The 19,128-nt window shown below is 45.8% G+C and overlaps 1 protein-coding gene across 1 annotated transcript in view; it reads left to right on the top strand.

The window, feature by feature from the left end:
* crb2a (crumbs cell polarity complex component 2a) overlaps positions 1 to 19,128 on the top strand; it is a 146,411-nt gene that overhangs the window by 55,301 nt on the left and 71,982 nt on the right. Inside the window, 2 exon segments of the mRNA XM_061697727.1 lie at positions 15,256 to 15,426; positions 15,513 to 15,626. Coding sequence (XP_061553711.1) covers positions 15,256 to 15,426; positions 15,513 to 15,626 — 285 coding nt within the window.

Genomic DNA, 19,128 nt, shown 5'->3' with positions numbered 1-19,128 from the left:
TTTTGTGGACTTGGAGAAGGCGTTTTATCGTGTCCCTCGGGGAGTCCTGTGGAGGGTGCTTCGGGATTATGGGGTACCGAACCCCCTGATACGGGCTGTTCGGTCCCTATACGACTGGAGTCAGAGTTTGGTCCGCATATCCGGCAATAAGTCGGCCTCGTTCCCGGTGAGGGTTGGACTCCACCAAGGCTCCCCTTTGTCACCGATTCTGTTCATAACCTTTATGGACAGAATTTCAAGGCGTAGCCTAGGCGTAGAGGGGGTCCGGTTTGGTGGCCACAGTATTACATCTCTGCTTTTTGTAGATCTGTTGGCTTCATCAAGCCGTGACCTCCAACTCTCACTGGAGCAGTTCGCAGCCGAGTGTGAAGCGCCTGGGATGAGAATCAGCACCTCCAAATCTGAGACCATGGTCCTCAGTCGGAAAAGGGTGGCGTGCCCTCTCCAGGTCGGGGATGAGATCCTGCCCAAGGTGGAGGAGTTCACGAGTGAGGGAAGAATGGAACGGGAGATTGACAGGCGGATCGGTGCAGCGTCTGCAGTGATGCAGACTTTGTATCGGTCCGTTGTGGTAAAGAAGGAGGTAAGCCGAAAGGCGAAGCTCTCAATTTACTGGTCGGTCTACGTTCCTACCCTCACCTATGGTCACAAGCTGTGGGTCGTAACCGAAAGAATCAGAATCAGAATCAGAATCATCTTTATTTGCCAAGTATGTCCAAAACACACAAGGAATTTGTCTCCGGTAGTTGGAGCCGCTCTAGTACAACAGACAGTCAATTTACAGAACACTTTGGAGACATAAAGACATTGACAAAAAACAATTGTGCAAAAAGATGCAGAGTCCTCTAGCACTTAGAGCAGTTCGAATGACTAATATTGCAGTAGTCCGGTGCAATGACGATTGTGCAAAGGGCGCTGAGACTTCAAGGAGTGTATGCGGTTTAAAGTGACGAGTAGTGCGATCATCTGGGACAATGATGGTTGTGCAAATGTTACAGATACTCCTCAATCGGTGTGCAAATGGGGCAGATGCTACTCTGGCATGAGTGGCCAGTATATGCAAATAGTGCAGCATGGCGAGACAACTACAGTGAGTGCACGAGTAATACATAATTGGCCCCACAGAAATGTGACAACGAACTCAAGTCAAAAAATTGCCAGCTTATTGTAATGGAATTATAGGTTAGGTGTTTAAGAAGTTGATCGCAAGAGGGAAGAAGCTGTTGGAATGTCTACTAGTTCTAGTTTGCGTTGATCGGTAGCGCCTACCTGAGGGAAGGAGCTGGAAGAGCTGGTGACCGGGGTGCAGACGGTCCGAGAGGATTTTGCACGCCCTTTTCTTAGTTCTGGCAGCGTGCAAGTCCTCAATGGTGGGTAGGGGGGTACCGACAATCCTTTCAGCAGTTTTGATTGTCCGTTGCAGTCGGAGTTTGTCCTATTTTGTAGCAGCACCAAACCAGACTGTGATGGAAGAACACAGGACTGATTCGATGACCGCTGTGTAGAACTGTCTCAGCAGCTCCGGTGGCAGGCCGTGCTTTCTCAGAAGCCGCAGGAAGTACATCCTCTGCTGGGCCTTTTTGAGGACGGAGTTGATGTTGGTCGCCCACTTCAGGTCCTGAGAGATTGTAATTCCCAGGAACTTGAAGGTCTCGACGGTTGACACAAGGCAGCTGGACAACGTGAGGGGCAGCTGTGGGGAAGGATGCCTCCTGAAGTCCATGATCATCTCTACCGTCTTGAGCGTGTTCAGCTCCAGGTTGTGTCGGCCGCACCACAGCTCCAGCCGCTCCGCTTCCTGTCGATATGCAGACTCGTCACCGTCCTTGATGAGGCCGATGACAGTGGTGTCATCTGCAAACTTCAGGAGCTTGACAGTCGGGTTGACTGAGGTGCAGTCGTTCGTGTAGAGAGAGAAGAGCAGCGGAGAGAGGACACAACCTTGGGGCGCCCCAGTGCTGATGCTGCGTGTGGATGAGGTGGCCTTCCCCAGCCTGACCTGCTGTGTCCTGCCCGTCAGAAAGCTGTAAATCCACTGGCACATGGCAGGTGAGACGCTGAGCTGGAGAAGCTTGCTTGAAAGGAGTTCAGGGATGATGGTGTTGAATGCTGAGCTGAAGTCCACGAACAGGATCCTCACGTAGGTCCCTGCACTGTCGAGGTGTTCTAGGATGAAGTGCAGTCCCATGTTGACTGCATCATCCGCAGACCTGTTCGCTTGGTAGGCAAACTGCAGGGGGTCCAGCAGGGGACCTGTGACACTCTTGAGGTGGTCCAACACGAGACGTTCAAAGGACTTCATGACCACAGATGTCAAAGCGACAGGCCTGTAGTCATTCAGACCAGAGATTGCAGGTTTCTTGGGGACTGGAATGATGGTGGAGCGTTTGAAACAGGATGGAACTTGGAACTTGGAACATTTCCAAAGATCTGTTGAAGATCTGAGTGAAGACTGGAGCGAGCTGGTCCGCGCAGACTTTGAGGCAGGATGGGGACACATGGTCCGGTCCTGCCGCTTTGTTAATCTTCTGTTGTTTGAAGATGATATGCGTCTTCCTTAGCTTGGCGAAGCTGCTTAAGTTTAGCAGTGAACCACGGCTTGTTGTTGTTGAATGTCCGAAATGATTTTGTAGGTCCACAAACCTCTTCAGCGAAACTGATATAGGATGTGACAGTGTCCGTATATTCATCCAGACTGCCAGCTGAATTTTCAAAGACACTCCAGTCTGTGCAGTCTAAATAGCTTTGAAGTTCCATCTTGGCTTCATTGGTCCACTTTTTGACTGTTTTCACTGTAGGCTTCGCACATTTAAGTTCTTGCTTGTACGTCGGTATTAAGTGAATTAAGCAGTGATCAGACGAGCCCAGGGCTGCACGAGGTATAGCACGGTATGCGTTTTTTACCGTAGTGTAGCAGTGGTCTAAAGTATTATTTTCCCTGGTAGGACATTCGATGTGCTGCTTGTATTTAGGGAGTTCGTGGTTGAAGTTTAGCTTTGTTAAAGTCCCCGCGAATAATGGGGGGTGAGTCCGGGTGTTCTTTTTCAATTTCGTTGACTTGTTCGGCGAGCGTTAGCAATGCGGCGTTCGTGTTAGCTTGCGGTGTAATATAGACTCCAGCCAGTATAAACGATGCAAACTCACGTGGCGAGTAAAATGGTTTACAGTTCAAAAACAGCGACTCCAAATGCGGGCTGCAGTGTGTGCTGAGCATCGTGACGTCCGTACACCATTTTTCGTTGATATGGAGGCATATCCCGCCGCCCTTCGTTTTCCTCCGATGATTCCATGTCGCGGTCCGCTCGATGATTGTTGAAGCCGGGAAGCATGACGGCGCCATCGGGTACAGCGTCGCAAAGCCAGGTCTCCGTGAAGCACATGGCCGCGGAACGTCTGAAGTCTTTACTGGTCTTTAACAGAAGATGAAGCTCGTCCATTTTGTTGGGTAGGGAGCGTACATTCGCGAGGTGGATCGACGGGAACGCCAATCTGTGTCCTCTCTTGCGGAGTTTCACCTGAATGCCGGCTCGTTTTCCTCTGTGGTGCCGCTTCCGCCTCCATGCGCCGAAAACCGCGGACGCCGCTCCGGTGAGTAACTCGGGGAAAAAACTGAGCGGATTTTCGAAAGTTGGTGACAGAAAGTCCGGAGTAGCCTCCTTGATGGTTAGCAGGTCTCCCCTTGTGTTAGTGAGTCGTGTAAGGTCTCCAAAGACGGACGAAAAACACAAAAACAAAGACAATACTAGAGAGCGCGTTACCGAGGCGACCACACTGGTAGGCGCCATCTTAGATCCCGGATACAAGCGGCCAAAATCAGTTTCCTCCGCAGGGTGTCCGGGCTCTCCCTGAGAGATAGGGTGAGAATCTCGGTCATCTGGGAGGGTCTCAGAGGAGAGTCGCTGCTCCTCCACATTGAGAGGAGCCAGATTAGGTGGCTGGGGCATCTGATTCGGATGCCTTCCGGACGCCTCCCTGGTGAGGTGTTCCGGGCATGTCCCGGAGACCACGGGGATGACCCAAGGTAAGCTGGAAAGACTACGTCCTTCGGCTGGCCTGGGAACGCCTCGGGATCCCCCCGGAAGAGCTGGATGAAGTGGCTGGGGAGAGGGAAGTCTGGGCGACCATTCGGCCACCGTGCCGCCACAGATCAGATCTATGTTACATAATTCATAATGATTTTATACAAACATGGTACAAAGTAGTTCATGATTCATAAACAAATTATTTGTGATGAAATTGTGGCATGATTGCGGATATTTAAAGAAATAGTGTTGAGGATTGATAGTCATCTGATTCCTAAATCATTGTTAATAAATACTGTGAAAAATCATATGATCAATGTCTTCAATAATAATGAATATGAATCATTATTAATAATAACATACATAATTAAAGGTGGGCGGCACGGTGGACGACTGGTTAAAGCGTCTTCCTCACAGTTCTGAGGATACCCGGCCCCGCCTGTGTGAAATTTGCATGTTCTCCCTGTCCCTGCGTGGGTTTTCTCCGGGAACTCCGGTTTCCTCCCACATCCCAAAAACATGCATGAATTGAAGATTCTAAATTGCCCGTAGGTGTGAATGTGATTGCGAATGGTTGTTTGTTCGTATGTGCCCTGCAATTGGCTGGCAACCAGTTCAGGGTGGACGACTGCTTAGCACATCTGCCTCACAGTTCTGGGGACTTGGAAAATCCCCGGCCCCGCCTGTGTGGAGTTTGCATGTTCTCCCCGTGCCTGCGTGGGTTTTCACCAGGCACTCCGGTTTCCTCCCACATCCCCCAAAAAACATGTATGGTAGGTTCATCGAAGTCTCTAAATTGCCCCTTGGTGTGAATGTGAGTGGGAATGGTTGTTTGTTTATGTGTGCCCTGCGATTGGCTGGCAACCAGTTCTAGGTGTACCCCGCCTCCTGCCCGATGATAGCTGGGATAGGCTCCAGCACTCCCGAGACCCTTGTGAGGATAAACAGCTAGAAAATGGATGGATGGATGTTGGGTATTGATAGTCATCTGATTCCTAAATCTTTGTTAATAAATACTGTGAAAAATCATAAGATCAATGTCTTCAATAATAATGAATATTAATAATTATTAATAATAACATACATAATTAAAGGTGCTGGCACGGAGGGCGCCTGGTAGCACATCTGCCTCACAGTTCTGGGGACCGGGGTTCAAATCCTGGCCCCGCCTGTGTGGAGTTTGCATGTTCTCCCCGTGAGGATAAGCGGTAAAGAAAATGGATGCATGGATGGATAATTAAAGATAATTTGAGCAAGTTTGTTATTTTAGAAGTGTGTAACAAACTGGTATCCTCTCGCATTAATCAGTGCCAAGAAGTAGCTCTCAGCTGCAAAAAAGTTGGTGACCCCTGCCTTACAGTATATACCTGACCACTTGTACCAGGCCAGACTTAAGCCTTGTGGTAAGCAGGTTATCACAGTACTTGCTGAGTGTGTGCTAAGTCTACAGTGGATTACTGTGAAACACATGCTAAGATACTTCAAAGGCACGTCTGAAAAAGGGTTAAGCTTCAAAAGAAACAACAGTGAGAAACTAGATCTACAGGCCTACAGTGATGCTGGCTGGGCGGCTGATGCCAGTGACAGCCGCAGTACCACAGGATACTGTGTGATTCTCAGCAACAATAGCTCTCGTTTCATGGAAAACGAAGAAAAAAACCTCCCTGTGAGGCAGCATACATGGCACTGGCTTCAACCATAGAGTGTGTATACCTATAACAGTTACTTGGAGGTATTGATAATTACATGTACACACCAACAATAGTACATGATGACAACCAGGGGACAATCACTCTTGCCAAAAACCCTGTCAAGAGAAAGACGTAAATGTGGACATAAAGTATGACTTTATCAAGTCTACTGTAAATGATGGGAGAGTAACAGTGTATGGTACTACTAATGATTGGTTGCTGATATAATAACCAAACCTGTAACAAAGTTGCAACTGACGAAGTTTGAAGGTACTACTTTTGGAATTTGAAATGTGTAAGAAAGAGTTCCGCATTCATTCTGTATTTTTTTATTTCTTTTGTAGAAAATGACAAGAACATTTCGACCATCTGCCTCACAGTTCTGAGGACCCGGGTTCAATCCCCGGCCCCGCCTGTGTGGAGTTTGCATGTTCTCCCCGTGCCTGCGTGGGTTTTCTCCGGGCACTCCGGTTTCCTCCCACATCCCAAAAACATGCATGAATTGGAGACTCTAAATTGCCCGTAGGTGTGATTGTGAGTGCGAATGGTTGTTTGTTTGTATGTGCCCTGCGATTGGCTGGCAAGCAGTTCAGGGTGTACCCCGCCTCCTGCCCGATGATAGCTGGGATAGGCTGGGAGTAATGCTTGTGCCACAGTGAGGCGCTCGAGGACACATACCTGTGTAATTATGCCTTTTATGTTTGTTTTTTCTTGCGTCAAAGTGCGTTATTTGACGCTGTATCCTTTGATGGCTGTTCTCTCCGTGAGGCTGATGTGAGCAACAGCTCTTATTAAATATGCCAACTTCACTAAATATGACTCTCCGGCACAAAACCGATTGGAAGTCACACGGCCGTGTTTTAAGCAATATACATTTTCTGAAATGACATTAAAAATGCTTTCCAATGATGCATATAGATTGTGGTGATCAGGTAACATTTGGTGTCGATATGTCCTTTTAAAGCCCGGAAGCGGCGTTTGAGCATTGGCCTAGCAACAAGGATGTTTTGTTTACACAACGAGGGACTTTATTACTGCCTCTTGTTGGTTAATACGTGTAATGATGTACAGTTGTGTTCAGAATTATTCAATCCCCATTGGTGTAAACTGTTTTAGCAAGTTTGACATTTATCTTTTATCTTGTTTATAATCAAATTTTAAAAAGACGTGTAAAATAAACAACTTAAATTACAACAATATGTTTTGTAAAATACCAACAACTGTCCTTTTTGTGATTTTCTCACTGACGTTATTCAACCCCTGAAAGATTACCACTGTTTAGAACAGAGGTTTCAATCACGTGTTTTCAACCAGGTGTTGAAAACACCTGGAGATGTAAACAGTGTCATGATCTTTGCCCTGTCTTGCCTCTCTCTCTCTCCCTCTCTCTTCCCAGTAATCAGCATCACCTGTCTTCAATCAGCACTTATCACCGCCTGCATATAAGCCTGTCAGGTCCGGAAAGCCATCGCCTGAGTATTGGCACTTGTTTGTGACTCACCGGCCGACTCTCGTACTTCCAGCTTTTGTGATATGAAAGTAACTATCCATCTGTACTCACCTGATTGCGTTCTTCTCCGTCTCAAGTGTTCCTTCCGTGCCTTCTCCGTCTTGCTTGACTGCTCCAGCCACGCCGCCAAGCTAATCCACCTGCTTACATTCCGCTTCCTGCTCGCTCCTTGTCCCGACGGTCTACCACCTCGCCTAGGATATCATAACCCTGAGCCAACCTGCAATAAACCATTCTAAATCTACTCCCTTCGCCTCAGTCTGCTCTTGGGTCCAATCCAACTCACATCCAACTTCGCACTGTGACAAACAGAACCATAACGGGACACAATTAAGCAGATTTAAAAGGACCACAATACTCTGCTCCTTCCAGACACTTAATAATGTGGTTGCAACATGGTGAAGTCCAGGGAATGGTCAAAGAAGTCAAGAGAGGATGTAATTTCTGTTCATTAGCAAGTTTATGGATATAAATAGATAGCAAAGACAAACATTTCAAGAGACACAAATGGAAGCATAATTCACAAGTTTAAAGCTAAGGCACAGTAATGCAGCCCTATGGGGGGCACAAGCCAGTGCAAACTGTAGGCCGGTCCCAAGCCCGGATAAATGCAGAGGGTTGCGTCAGGAAGGGCATCCCGCTTAAAACTTTGCCAAACAAATATGAGCGTTCATCCAAAGAATTCATACCAGATCGGTGATGGTCCGGGTTAACAACATCCGCCACCGGCGTCGTCAACCTGCAGGCCGACAGGGGAAATTCAGCTACAGTGGGTGGACATCGAAGAATAAGAAGAGGTGGAAAGCGGGTTCTTTGGCAGAAAGAGAAGAGGAAAGCACAGAGCCTAGAATTGAATGTGGGGACATTGAATGTTGGGACTATGACAGGAAAATCTCGGGAGTTGACATAATGATTAGGAGAAAGGTTGATATATTATGTGTCCAGGAGACCAGGTGGAAAGGCAGTAAGGCTAGAAGTTTAGGGGCAGGATTATTGAAAAGAAGAGTTGGCTAATAATGTATTGGAGGTGAAAAGAGTATCAGATCGAGTTCTGCATAATGTGATTAGTGGCTATGCCCCACAGGTAGGATGTGACCTAGAGGTGAAAGAGAAATTCTGGAAGGAGCTTGACGAAGTAGTTCTGAGCATCTCTGACAGAGAGAGAGTCGTGATTGGTGCAGATTGTAATGCACATGTTGGTGAAGGAAACAGGGGTGATGAAGAAGTGATGGGTAAGTACGGCATCCAGGAAAGGAACTTGGAGGGACAGATGGTGGTCGACTTTGCAAAAAGGATGCAAATGGCTGTAGTGAACACTTTTTTCCAGAAGAGGCAGGAACATAGGGTGACCTACAAGAGCAGAGGTAGAAGCACGCAGGTGGATTACATCTTGTGCAGACGATGTCATCTGAAGGAGGTTACGGAATGTAAGGTTGTGGTAGGGGAGAGTGTGGCTAGAAAACATAGGATGGTGGTGTGTAACATGACTCTGGTGTTGGGGCGGAAAATTAGGAAGACAAAGGCAGAGCAGAGAACCATGTGGTGGAAGCTGAGACAGGATGAGTGTTGTGCAGCTTTTCGGGAATAGGACGAAAAAATGGCAAGGAAGGTTGTCCTGATGACATTCCTGTGGCGGTATGGAAGCATCTAGGTGAGGTGGCTGTGGAGTTTTTGACCAGCTTGTTCAATAGAATTCTAGCATGTGAGAAGATGCCTGAGGAATGGAGGAAAAGTGTGCTGCTGCCCATTTTTAAGAACAAGGGTGATGTGCAGAGCTGTGGAAACTATAGAGGAATAAAGTTGATGAGCCAGACAATGAAGTTATGGGAAAGAGTAGTGGAGGCTAGACTCAGGACAGAAGTGAGGATTTGCGAACAACAGTATGGTTTCATGCCTAGAAAGAGTACCACAGATGCATTATTAGTCGTGAGGATGTTGATGGAAAAGTACAGAGAAGGTAAAATTTTTTGAAAAAGCCAGAAATTCAACATTTTAACACATTTAGCTATAATTTCCTTATTTCTCAACCGATTCGCACCGTTTCAACTTCGTGTTCAACTCATTCAAAAACACCTGTGCACAACTCCCATTCCCCAAATTTCACAAAATTTCAAAATAAAAGCCAGAAATTCTAAATTTTTACACATTTTGCTATAGTTTTCTTATTTTGCCACCGTTTTGCACGGTTTCAACTTTTATGTGTTCAGTGTTCACAAAATATCAAAATAAAAGGCCGAAATGTTGTTGTTTTTTTACAGATTTCGCTAGAATTTCCTTATTTCTCAACCAATTCGCACCGTTTCAACTTCTACGGGTTCAGCTCATTCAAACCAACCTGTGAACAACTCCCATTCCCAAATTTTCGCAAAATTTCAAAATAAAAGCCCCAAATTCCAAATTTTAACACATTAGAAGGTCAGAAGGAGCTACATTGTGTCTTTGTGGATCTAGAGAAAGCCTATGACAGAGTACCCATAGAGGAACTGTTGTACTGCATGCGGAAGTCTGGAGTGGCAGAGAAGTACGTTAGAATAATACAGGACATGTACGAGGGCAGCAGAACAGTGGTGAGGTCTGCTGTAGGTGTGTCAGATGAATTTAAGGTGGAGGTGGGACTGCATCAGGGATCAATCCTGAGCCCCTTCCGGTTTGCAGTGGTGATGGATAGACTAACAGATGAGGTTAGACTGGAATCCCCGTGGACCATGATGTTTGCAGATGACATTGTGATCTGCAGTGAAAGCAGGGAGCAGGTGGAGGAACAGTTAGAAAGATGGAGGCATGCACTGGAAAGAAGAGGAATGAAGGTTAGCCGAAGTAAAACAGAATATATGTGCATGAATGAAAGGGGTGGTGGAAGAAGAGATAGCAAGGGTGGAGGACTTTAAATACTTGGGGTCAACAGTCCAGAGCAATGCTGAGTGTGGTCAGGAAGTGAAGAAATGGGTCCAAGCAGGTTGGAACGGGTGGAGGAAGGTATCAGGTATGTTATGTGACAGAAGAGTCTCAGCTAGGATGGAGGGCAAAGTTTATAAAACACTGGTGAGGCCAGCCATGATGTACGGATTTAGAGACAGTGGCACTGAAGAGACAACAGGAAGCAGAGCTGGAGGTGGCGGAATTGAAGATGTTGAGGTTCGCTCTCGGAGTGACCAGGTTGGATAAAATTATAAAGGAGCTCATCAGAGGGATGGCCAAGGTTCGATGTTTTGGAGACATAGTTAGAAAGAGCAGACTTCGATGGTTTGGACACATCCAGAGGAGAAATATTGAGGATATTGATAGAAGGATGATGAGGATGGAGCTGCCAAGCAAGAGAGTGAGTGGAAGACCAAAGAGAGGTTTGATGGATGTCGTGAGGGAAGTTGGTCTTCGAGAGGAGGATAGGCTTACATGGAAAAGAATGACTCGCTGTGGCGACCCCTAAAGGGACAAGCCGAAAGGAAAAGAAGGCTAAGGCACAGTGGAAACACTACATGGGCGAATGCTTTCCAGTACCTGAGGCCAAAGGTGGAGAAAAATCCCTCGGTGACAGCTGACAGACCGCGACCAGACTTGTCAGAGGAGGTACTCAGGTTTCAGCTCAGACAATAAGGTGTGCACTGCGAAATGAAGGCCTCCGTGCCAGAACTCCAAAGCTCACTACTTTGCTGACTCCAAAGCACACGAAGAGTCAACTATGTGCTAAAAACCACGACGACAAACCACAAAGGATTTGGGATACTGTTCTCTGGAGTGACGAGACAAAATTTTAACTCTTTGAGCCAATGGCTCGATGATAGATCTGGAGAAGGAAGAATTTTGTCAGTATGGAAATCACAAAAAGGACACTTGTTGGTATATTACAAAAATATTGTTATAATTTAATTTGCATTTGTTTATTTTACAAGTCCTAATTTGATCTGAATATAAACAAGGTAAAAAAAAAAAAAACCTTCAAACTTGGTAAAACACTAATGCGCTGGGGGTTGTATAATTTTGAACACAACTGGGTAAATACAGCGGCTGACATAAGTATTTAACACATCACCATTTTTCTCACTAAATATACTTCCAAAGGTGCTATTGACCTGAAAATGTAACCAGTTGTTGGAAACAACCCAAGTAATTCATAGATACAAAGAAAATTTAACAAATAAGCTCAGACATTGCAGGTCTCATTGCCAAGGTGTGAGTCAAGACACATCTCATGATAGGTAAGAGCAAAGTGCTGTCTTATGTTGTGTGTAAAAATGTGAAATGACAAAAAAACAAAGTATTGAACACATGAAGAAAGGCAGGTGCTAAAAGACATGGAAAGCCAAGAAAACATAAACTATATCAATAATCAATCAAACAGCAATCCAGTTAGTGCAAATGAATATCAGCTGGTATGGTCCTAATTGATGACCGACAGAAAGGTCTCATTGCCAAGGTGTGAGTCAAGACACATCTCATGATGGGTAAGAGCAAAGAGCTGTCTCAAGACCATTGCAAACTAATTGTTGAAAAGATAACGATGGCGTTGGTTACAAGCACATATCTAAGCTTTTGAATGTTCCAGTGAGCATGGTTGGGGAAATAATACTAAATGGAAAGCCAATCATACCACCATAAATTTGTCACGATAAGGTACTCCTCACAGGATTTCTGACAGAGGAGTGCAAAGAATAATCAGACGAGTTGTCCAAGAGACAAGGAACGCCTGTGGAGAGCTTTAAAAAGACCTGGAATTAGCAGGTAATGTTGTCACAAGAAAAACAGTGAGTAAAGCACTCTGCCGCCATGGCCTGTATACACCCTCACCATGCAAGACCCAATATTGCTGCGGGGAAAAAAAGCATGTCAAAGCTCGTTGGAAGTTCGCTGAACAACATTTGGACAAGCCAGTTAAATACTGGGAAAATATAGTCTGGTCAGATGAGGGCAAAATTGAAGTGTTTGGATGCCGTAATGCATACCATGTTTGGAGGGGAAAAGGCACTGCACCTCACCCTAAAAACACCATACCAAGAGTGAGGTTCGGAGGTGGGAACATGATGGTGTGAGAATGCTTTTCAGCAAATGGTCCTGGTAAATTTCACATTATTAAAGGAAGGATGAATGGACAAATGTACCGAGACATTCTTGACAAAAATCTGCTGCCATCTACGAGGATGATGAAAATGAAACAAGGGTGGACATTTCAGCAGGATAATGATCCAAAGCATACAGCCAAGGAAACTCTCAATTGATTTTAAAGAAAAAAAAAAAAAAAGATGCAAGCATGGCCTGACTTGAATCCAATCAAAAATCTATGCAAAGAACTGAAACTCAAGGTTCATAAAAGAAGCCCATGGAACCTTCAAGACTGCTTGTGTGTAGGAATGGGCCAAAATCACACCAGAGCAATGCATGCGACTTGTTTCTCCATAAGCAGGCGTCTTGAAGCTGTCATTGCAAACAAAGGCTTTTGTACAAAGCATTAAATAAATACCAGTTGGCATGCTCAATACTTTTTTCCTGTTTCATTTCACATTATTACACAAAACTTAATTTCTGATCTTATTTGTTTGACTGTCTTTGTATGTATGCATTACGTGGGTTGTTCCCAACAGCTGGTGAAATTTTCAGGTCAATAGCACCTTTGGAACTATGTTTAGTGAGAAAAATGGTGGTGATGTTAAATACTTATTTCAGCCGTATATATATATATATATATATATATATATATATATATATATATATATATATATATATATATATATATTATATACAGTGGGTAAGGAAAGTATTAAAATCCCCTTAGATTTTTCACTGTTTGTTATATTGCAGCCCTTTGATAAAATCATTTAAGTTATTTTTTCCCTCATTAATGTCTACACAGCACCCCATATTGACAGAAAAAAACTGAATTGCTGAAATTTTTGCAGATTTATTAAAAATTAAAAACTGATATATCACACAGCCATAAGTATTCAGACCCTTTGCTCAGTATTTAGTAGAAGCAGCCTTTTGAGCTAATATAGCCATAAGTCTTTTTGGGAATGATGCAACACGTTTTTCACACCTGGATTTGGGGATCCTGTGCCATTCTTGCTAATGCTAGTTTGAACAAAATGGACAGTCATTATTTGTTAAACATAACCAGACACGTGATTACCTCTTGTGCATCCAGTGTGTACAAATATTGAGCGAAAACGGATTGTTTACTATGATAGAATAGGGGAAACACCGCTTATCCTGGTTAGGGTCGCAGAGCGCTGGAGCCTATCCCAGCTGACTTCGGGCGAAAGGCGGACTACACCCTGAACTGGTCGCCAGTCAATCGCAGGGCACATATAGACACGGACAACCATTCACACTCACATTCACACCGTCACTGAGTGGGAACTGAACTCACGCTCCCCGCACCAAAGTCAGGCAAGTGTACCACCACACCACCAGTGATATATAGATATATAAATAAATATAAATTGCCCGTAGGTGTGACTGTGAGTGCGACTGGTTGTTTGTTTGTATGTGCCCTGCGATTGGCTGGCCACCAGTTCAGAGTGTACCCCGCCTCCTGCCCGATGACAGCTGGGATAGGCTCCAGCACGCCCTCGCCGAGTGAGGCGAAGCGACTCAGAAAATGGATGGATGGATATATATATATATATATATATATATATATACGCACGCACACACACACACACACACACAGTATATTAGGGCTGTAACGATACACCAAAGTCAATTTGAGACGTATCCCGATTTATGACCCACAGTTCGATCCACGATTTCTTTGGTTGGGAGGGGGAGGTAAAAAAAAACCAAGAAGAGATTTTGATAGCAAAAACTGGACTATTTATTTAAGACACTTGAATATACATGAATGTAAAAATTTTAAATTATAATAGTCTCTGGTCTGTGCTGTAAGCCAGAATTTAAATAACAAAATAGATAAAAACAGAAAAACGTTTCCCTTACTGTTTCAAAGGTGTCGCTACAGCCCAGCGCTCTCTGCACAGCCAGGTTAACAACACTGTGTTATGGCAGTGTTGCAATAGGCATGTTTTGGAATGTGCACAATCGTAGTAAATTGGAAAAAAGTACCACTGGCATACAGTCAATGTATTCACGTTATTGGACACAACTTTGGAGCCAAAGATGGACTTTCATTGACTTTGTGCCGCTTGCTGCCCTCGTTCCTCTCCCTCCCCGGTGAGCAGATCGGACTAGCTGAGGCTAACGATGCACGGCTAACTGCTATGAACTTAAAAAAAAAAATAGTATTAATCAGTGGTGTCGCTGGGCCTATGTTAGGGGGGCTTCAGCATGTGTTTATGGCAAAGGTTTATTGTCCTAGCTCCCCTAAAAGCAATCTCCACCCCCCCTAAACCACTATTGGTCTCCACAAAATGCCTCCTCCAATTACGTTTTGGTCAGGAAGCACAGGTATGTGTGTGCATGTTCTCCCTGTGCCTCCATGGGTTTTGTCCGGATACTCCAGTTTCTTCCCACATCCCCAAAACATGCATGGTAGGGTGACTGATGCCTCTAAATTCCCCATAGGTGTGAATGTAAATGCGAATGGTTGTTTATTTCTATGTGCCCTGAGATTGACTGGCGACCAGTTCAGGGTGTAAACCGCCTCTTGCCCAAAGATAGCTGGGATAGACTCTAGCACGCCCGCGATCCTAGTGAGTATTAAACGGTATGAAAAATTGATGGTATGGTAGCTTATCTGCAGGGACTTGTGCTTTGGAACAAAAGTGTCATGGTTCAAGACCCTCTGTGGACAAATGAAAATGGCAACTAATCAGTGGAAGTAAAAAAGAATATTAATGAAGGAGTTTCCACCAAACTACTTTTGTTGACAGACAGCGGCGTCCCGGCCTCTTAACCGTGGTCATTTTGCATTCCAAAAGAATGATACCATTTGTAGTTTTGGGGCCCGCCTCCAACTTGGAGCAAGGAGAAAAACATATTTGTGTACTTAGTTGGTAGCGCCTCCTAGGTAACCCAAAATGTTTTAGTTTGTCGTAGTAGTATTCATGTTTACATTTCATTTTTGTTTTGTTCTATCCAGGTTATGAAGGCAAAAATTGTGAGATTGACACTGATGAATGTGCTGAACATCCCTGTGACAATGATGGTGCATGTTTCGAACGGTCAAATCTGGCTCATTGGGAGCTAGACTGGGAGCTACAGTATGCTGATGCAGCTGGATATATTTGCCAGTGTCAGTCAGGGTTTGCAGGTAGATGAAACATGAACAAAAATGATCTGCAAAGAAATAATTCTCGCCTCAATGTAAACTTGTGACATATACTGTATTGATTACAGGAGAGAACTGTTCTGTTAACATTGATGAGTGTAAGTCTGAACCCTGCCAAAATGGAGCCACTTGTGAGGATCAAAACAATGGCTACGTTTGTACCTGCCCTTCTGGATTTTCAGGTGAGAGTTTTGACTGATTTTTACTGTTAATAACTTGAAACAACTCAGGAAAAAAAAAAAAAAAAAAAATTCTTGAAAATACAGACATCCATCCATCCATCCATCCATCCATCCATTTTCTGAGCCGCTTCTCCTCGCTAGGGTCGCAGGCGTGCTGGAGCCTATCCCAGCTATCATCGGGCAGGAGGATTGACTGGTTGCCAGCCAATCACAGGGCACATACAAACAAACAACCAGCCGCACTCACAGTCACAGCTCGGGGCAATTTAGAGTCTCCAATTAATGCATGTTTTTGGGATGTGGGATGAAACCGGAGTGCCCGGAGAAAACCCACGCAGGCACGAGGAGAACATGCAAACTCCACACAGGTGGGGCCGGGGATTGAACCCCGCTCCTCAGAACTGTGAAGCTGACGCTCTAACCAGTCGGCCACCGTGCCGCCTGATGTCAACCCTATCGGTCCAATATTGAAAAAAACTTGACCGATAACAAGAGCTGCATCATGCAGCCACTGCCGCTGGTCAGCAGTGGCTGCTGCTGCATTTGCCCGTGACAGTCATGGATATTTTGATCAATATTCTTCGCCTCCAATACCAAAAATAGTCATCCATCCATCCATTTTCTTCCGCTTATCAGAGGTCGGGTCGCGGGGGCAGTAGCTTTAGCAGGGAAGCCCAGACTTCCCTCTCCACAGCCACTTCCTCCAGCTCTTCCGAGGGGATCTCGAGGTGTTCCCAGGCAAGCCGAGAGACATAATCTCTCCAGCGTATTCTGGGTCGTCCCTGGGGCCTCCTCCCGGTGGGACGTGCCCAGAACACCTCACCAGGGAGGTGTCCTGGAGGGATCTTAATCAGATGCCCGAGCCACCTTATCTGGCTTTTCTCAATGCGGAGGAGCAGGGTCTCTAATCTGAGCCCCTCCCGGATGACCGAGCTTTTCACCCTATCTCTACGGGAGAGCCCGGAGACCCTGCGGAGGAAACTCATTGAAAAAAAGTTGTTAAAAGGTCGTTTTACATTTGATCATAATACGTCAGAAAAGGTCATAGATATGATCTAAATGGCTTTAAACAGACTTTTAAAAAGTCTTAAATTTGATCACAGTAGTTTTGGAAAGGGGCGGCACAGTGCACGACTAGTTTGCCTCACAGTTCTGAGGACCAGGGTACAAATAATGATCTTGTTCTTTCGGTCACGACCCACAGCTTGTGACCACAGGTGAGGGTAGGAACGTAGATCGATCGATAAATAGAGAGCTTTGCCTTTTGGCTTAGCTCCTTCTTTACCACAACGGACCGATACAAAGTCCGCATCACTGCACCGATCCGCCTGTCGATCTCCCGTTCCATTGTTCCCTCACTTGTGAACAAGACCCCAAGATACTTGAACTCCTCCACTTAGGGCAGTATCTCATCCCCGACCTGGAGAGGGCACTCCACCATTTTCCGACTGAGGACCATGGTCTCAGATTTGGAGATGCCGATTTTCATCCCAGCCGCTTCACACTCGGCTGCGAACCGCTCCAGTGAGAGTTGGAGATCACGGCATGATGAAGCCAACAGAACCACATCACCTACAAAAACCAAAGATGCAATACTCAGGCCACCAAACTGGACTCACTAAACGCCTCGGCAGCGCCTAGAAATTCTGTCCATTAAAGTTATGAACAGAATTGGTGATAAAGGGCAGCCTTGGCGGAGTCCAACCCTCGCCGGAAACAAGTCCGACTTACTGCCGGCAATGCGAACCAAACTCTGACACCGGTCGTACAGTGACCGAACATATCAGGGGGTTCGGTACTCATACTCCCGAAGCACCCCCTACAGGACTCCCCAAGTGACACGGTCGAACGCCTTCTCCAAGTCCACAAAACACATGTAGACTGGTTGGGCAAACTCCCATGCACCCTTGAGGACCCTGCCGAGGGTGAAGAGCTGGTCCGCTGTTGCACGGCCAGGACAAAAACAACTCTGGTCCTCCTGAATCTGAGATTCGACTTCCCGACGGACCCTCCTCTTTAGCACCCCTGAATAGACTTTACCAGGGAGGGTGAAGAGTGTGATCGCCCTGTCGTTGGAACACACTCTCCAGTCCCCCTTCTTACAAAGGGGGACCACCACCCCAGTCTGCCATTGGCTCTGTCCCCATGTCCAAAAAAAAAAGGCAGGACAGGATGTGGGAAAATGAGGAAGGCAGTGGTACTGACGATTGATGCGCTGTTTTTAGTGTCTAAACACTAGGAACCTGTAAGTTGATATGTTAGTGTAACCTGCATTGTTATTAGTGCTCCCAGCACAAGCAATTAAAGCCTATAGTGTGTCTATCAAACTTATTAGTGAATGAAAACCATATCACATGCATGTTAGTCAGCTGGTGTACGGAGTTGCTGAGGCCCCTGGAGTCAAGCCAACGGAATTGTGAAAATCCACGGCCCACCCCATGGTTACCAGGTCTCTGACTGTCAGCCATTATCCCTGCACCGTGATTGTGTGTGGTGGGGTGTAGTGTATTAAAATTGGAGAGACTGGTGGGGTGAGGCCAGACGGTCACAGGGCAATATTGACCTGTAACAGTTACCCCACCCAGGCCAATGGGCTCCCCAGAGGATGTTTGAATGTATTTGGTGCATTTGGTGCATCTACCTACTGAACCACGGCTGTGGTTCAGTAGGTAGAGCGGGTCGGCCAGTGACAGAAGGGTAGCTGGTTTGAATCCCGGCTCCAAGAGTGTAAAGACACTGAAACCTAATTTGCTCACAGTGGGCCTGGTACAGCCTTGCATGGCAACAGTTGCCCATTGGTGTATGAATGTGTGTGTGAATGGGTGAATATGATGCTTTGCAAAGCGCTTTGGGCACTGTGAAAGTGTAGCTAAAGCGCTATATAAGTGCAGTCCATTTACCATTTTAAAAATCCACGGGGGAAAAACATAGCGGGCCAGAGAGCCCCACCTTGCCTAGTGCCAGTCCCCCAGGGGACCCTGAATGAGATGTGAGTGTGCCGAATGCCCTTGTGTGTTTTTGGACATACTTGGCAAATAAAGATGATTCTGATTCTGATTCTGCGGAGTATGTACAGTGTGAGTACTAAAAATTTGCAGAGGGTGTGAAGTAAGAGGCTAGACTCCTCCTCCTACTTTTTGAACAAAGGTCAGATAGGCACAAGGCTTATGCCTGTCTGTAGCCATCATGGCATAAATGAATATCGGTCCATTTCATTCATTCATTCATTTTTTGTACTGCTTACCCTCACTAGGGTTGCATGTGTGCTGGAGCCTATCCCAGCTATCTTCGGGCGAGAGGCAGGGTACACCCTAAACTGGTCGCCAGCCAATCGCAGGGCACATATAAACAAACAACCATTTGGCCTCACATTCACAACTAGGGGCAATTTAGAGTCGTCAGTCACCCTACCATGCATGTTTTTGGCAATGTGGAAGGAAACCGGAGTACCCGGAGAAAACCAAAACAGGCAAGGGGAGAACATGCAAATTCCACATAGGCA

Source organism: Phycodurus eques, chromosome 15, assembly GCF_024500275.1.
Source record: "Phycodurus eques isolate BA_2022a chromosome 15, UOR_Pequ_1.1, whole genome shotgun sequence".
NCBI lineage: Eukaryota > Metazoa > Chordata > Actinopteri > Syngnathiformes > Syngnathidae > Phycodurus > Phycodurus eques.
The sequence above is the reverse complement of the archived record's forward strand: the minus strand, read 5'-3'. Positions and strand labels throughout refer to the sequence as shown.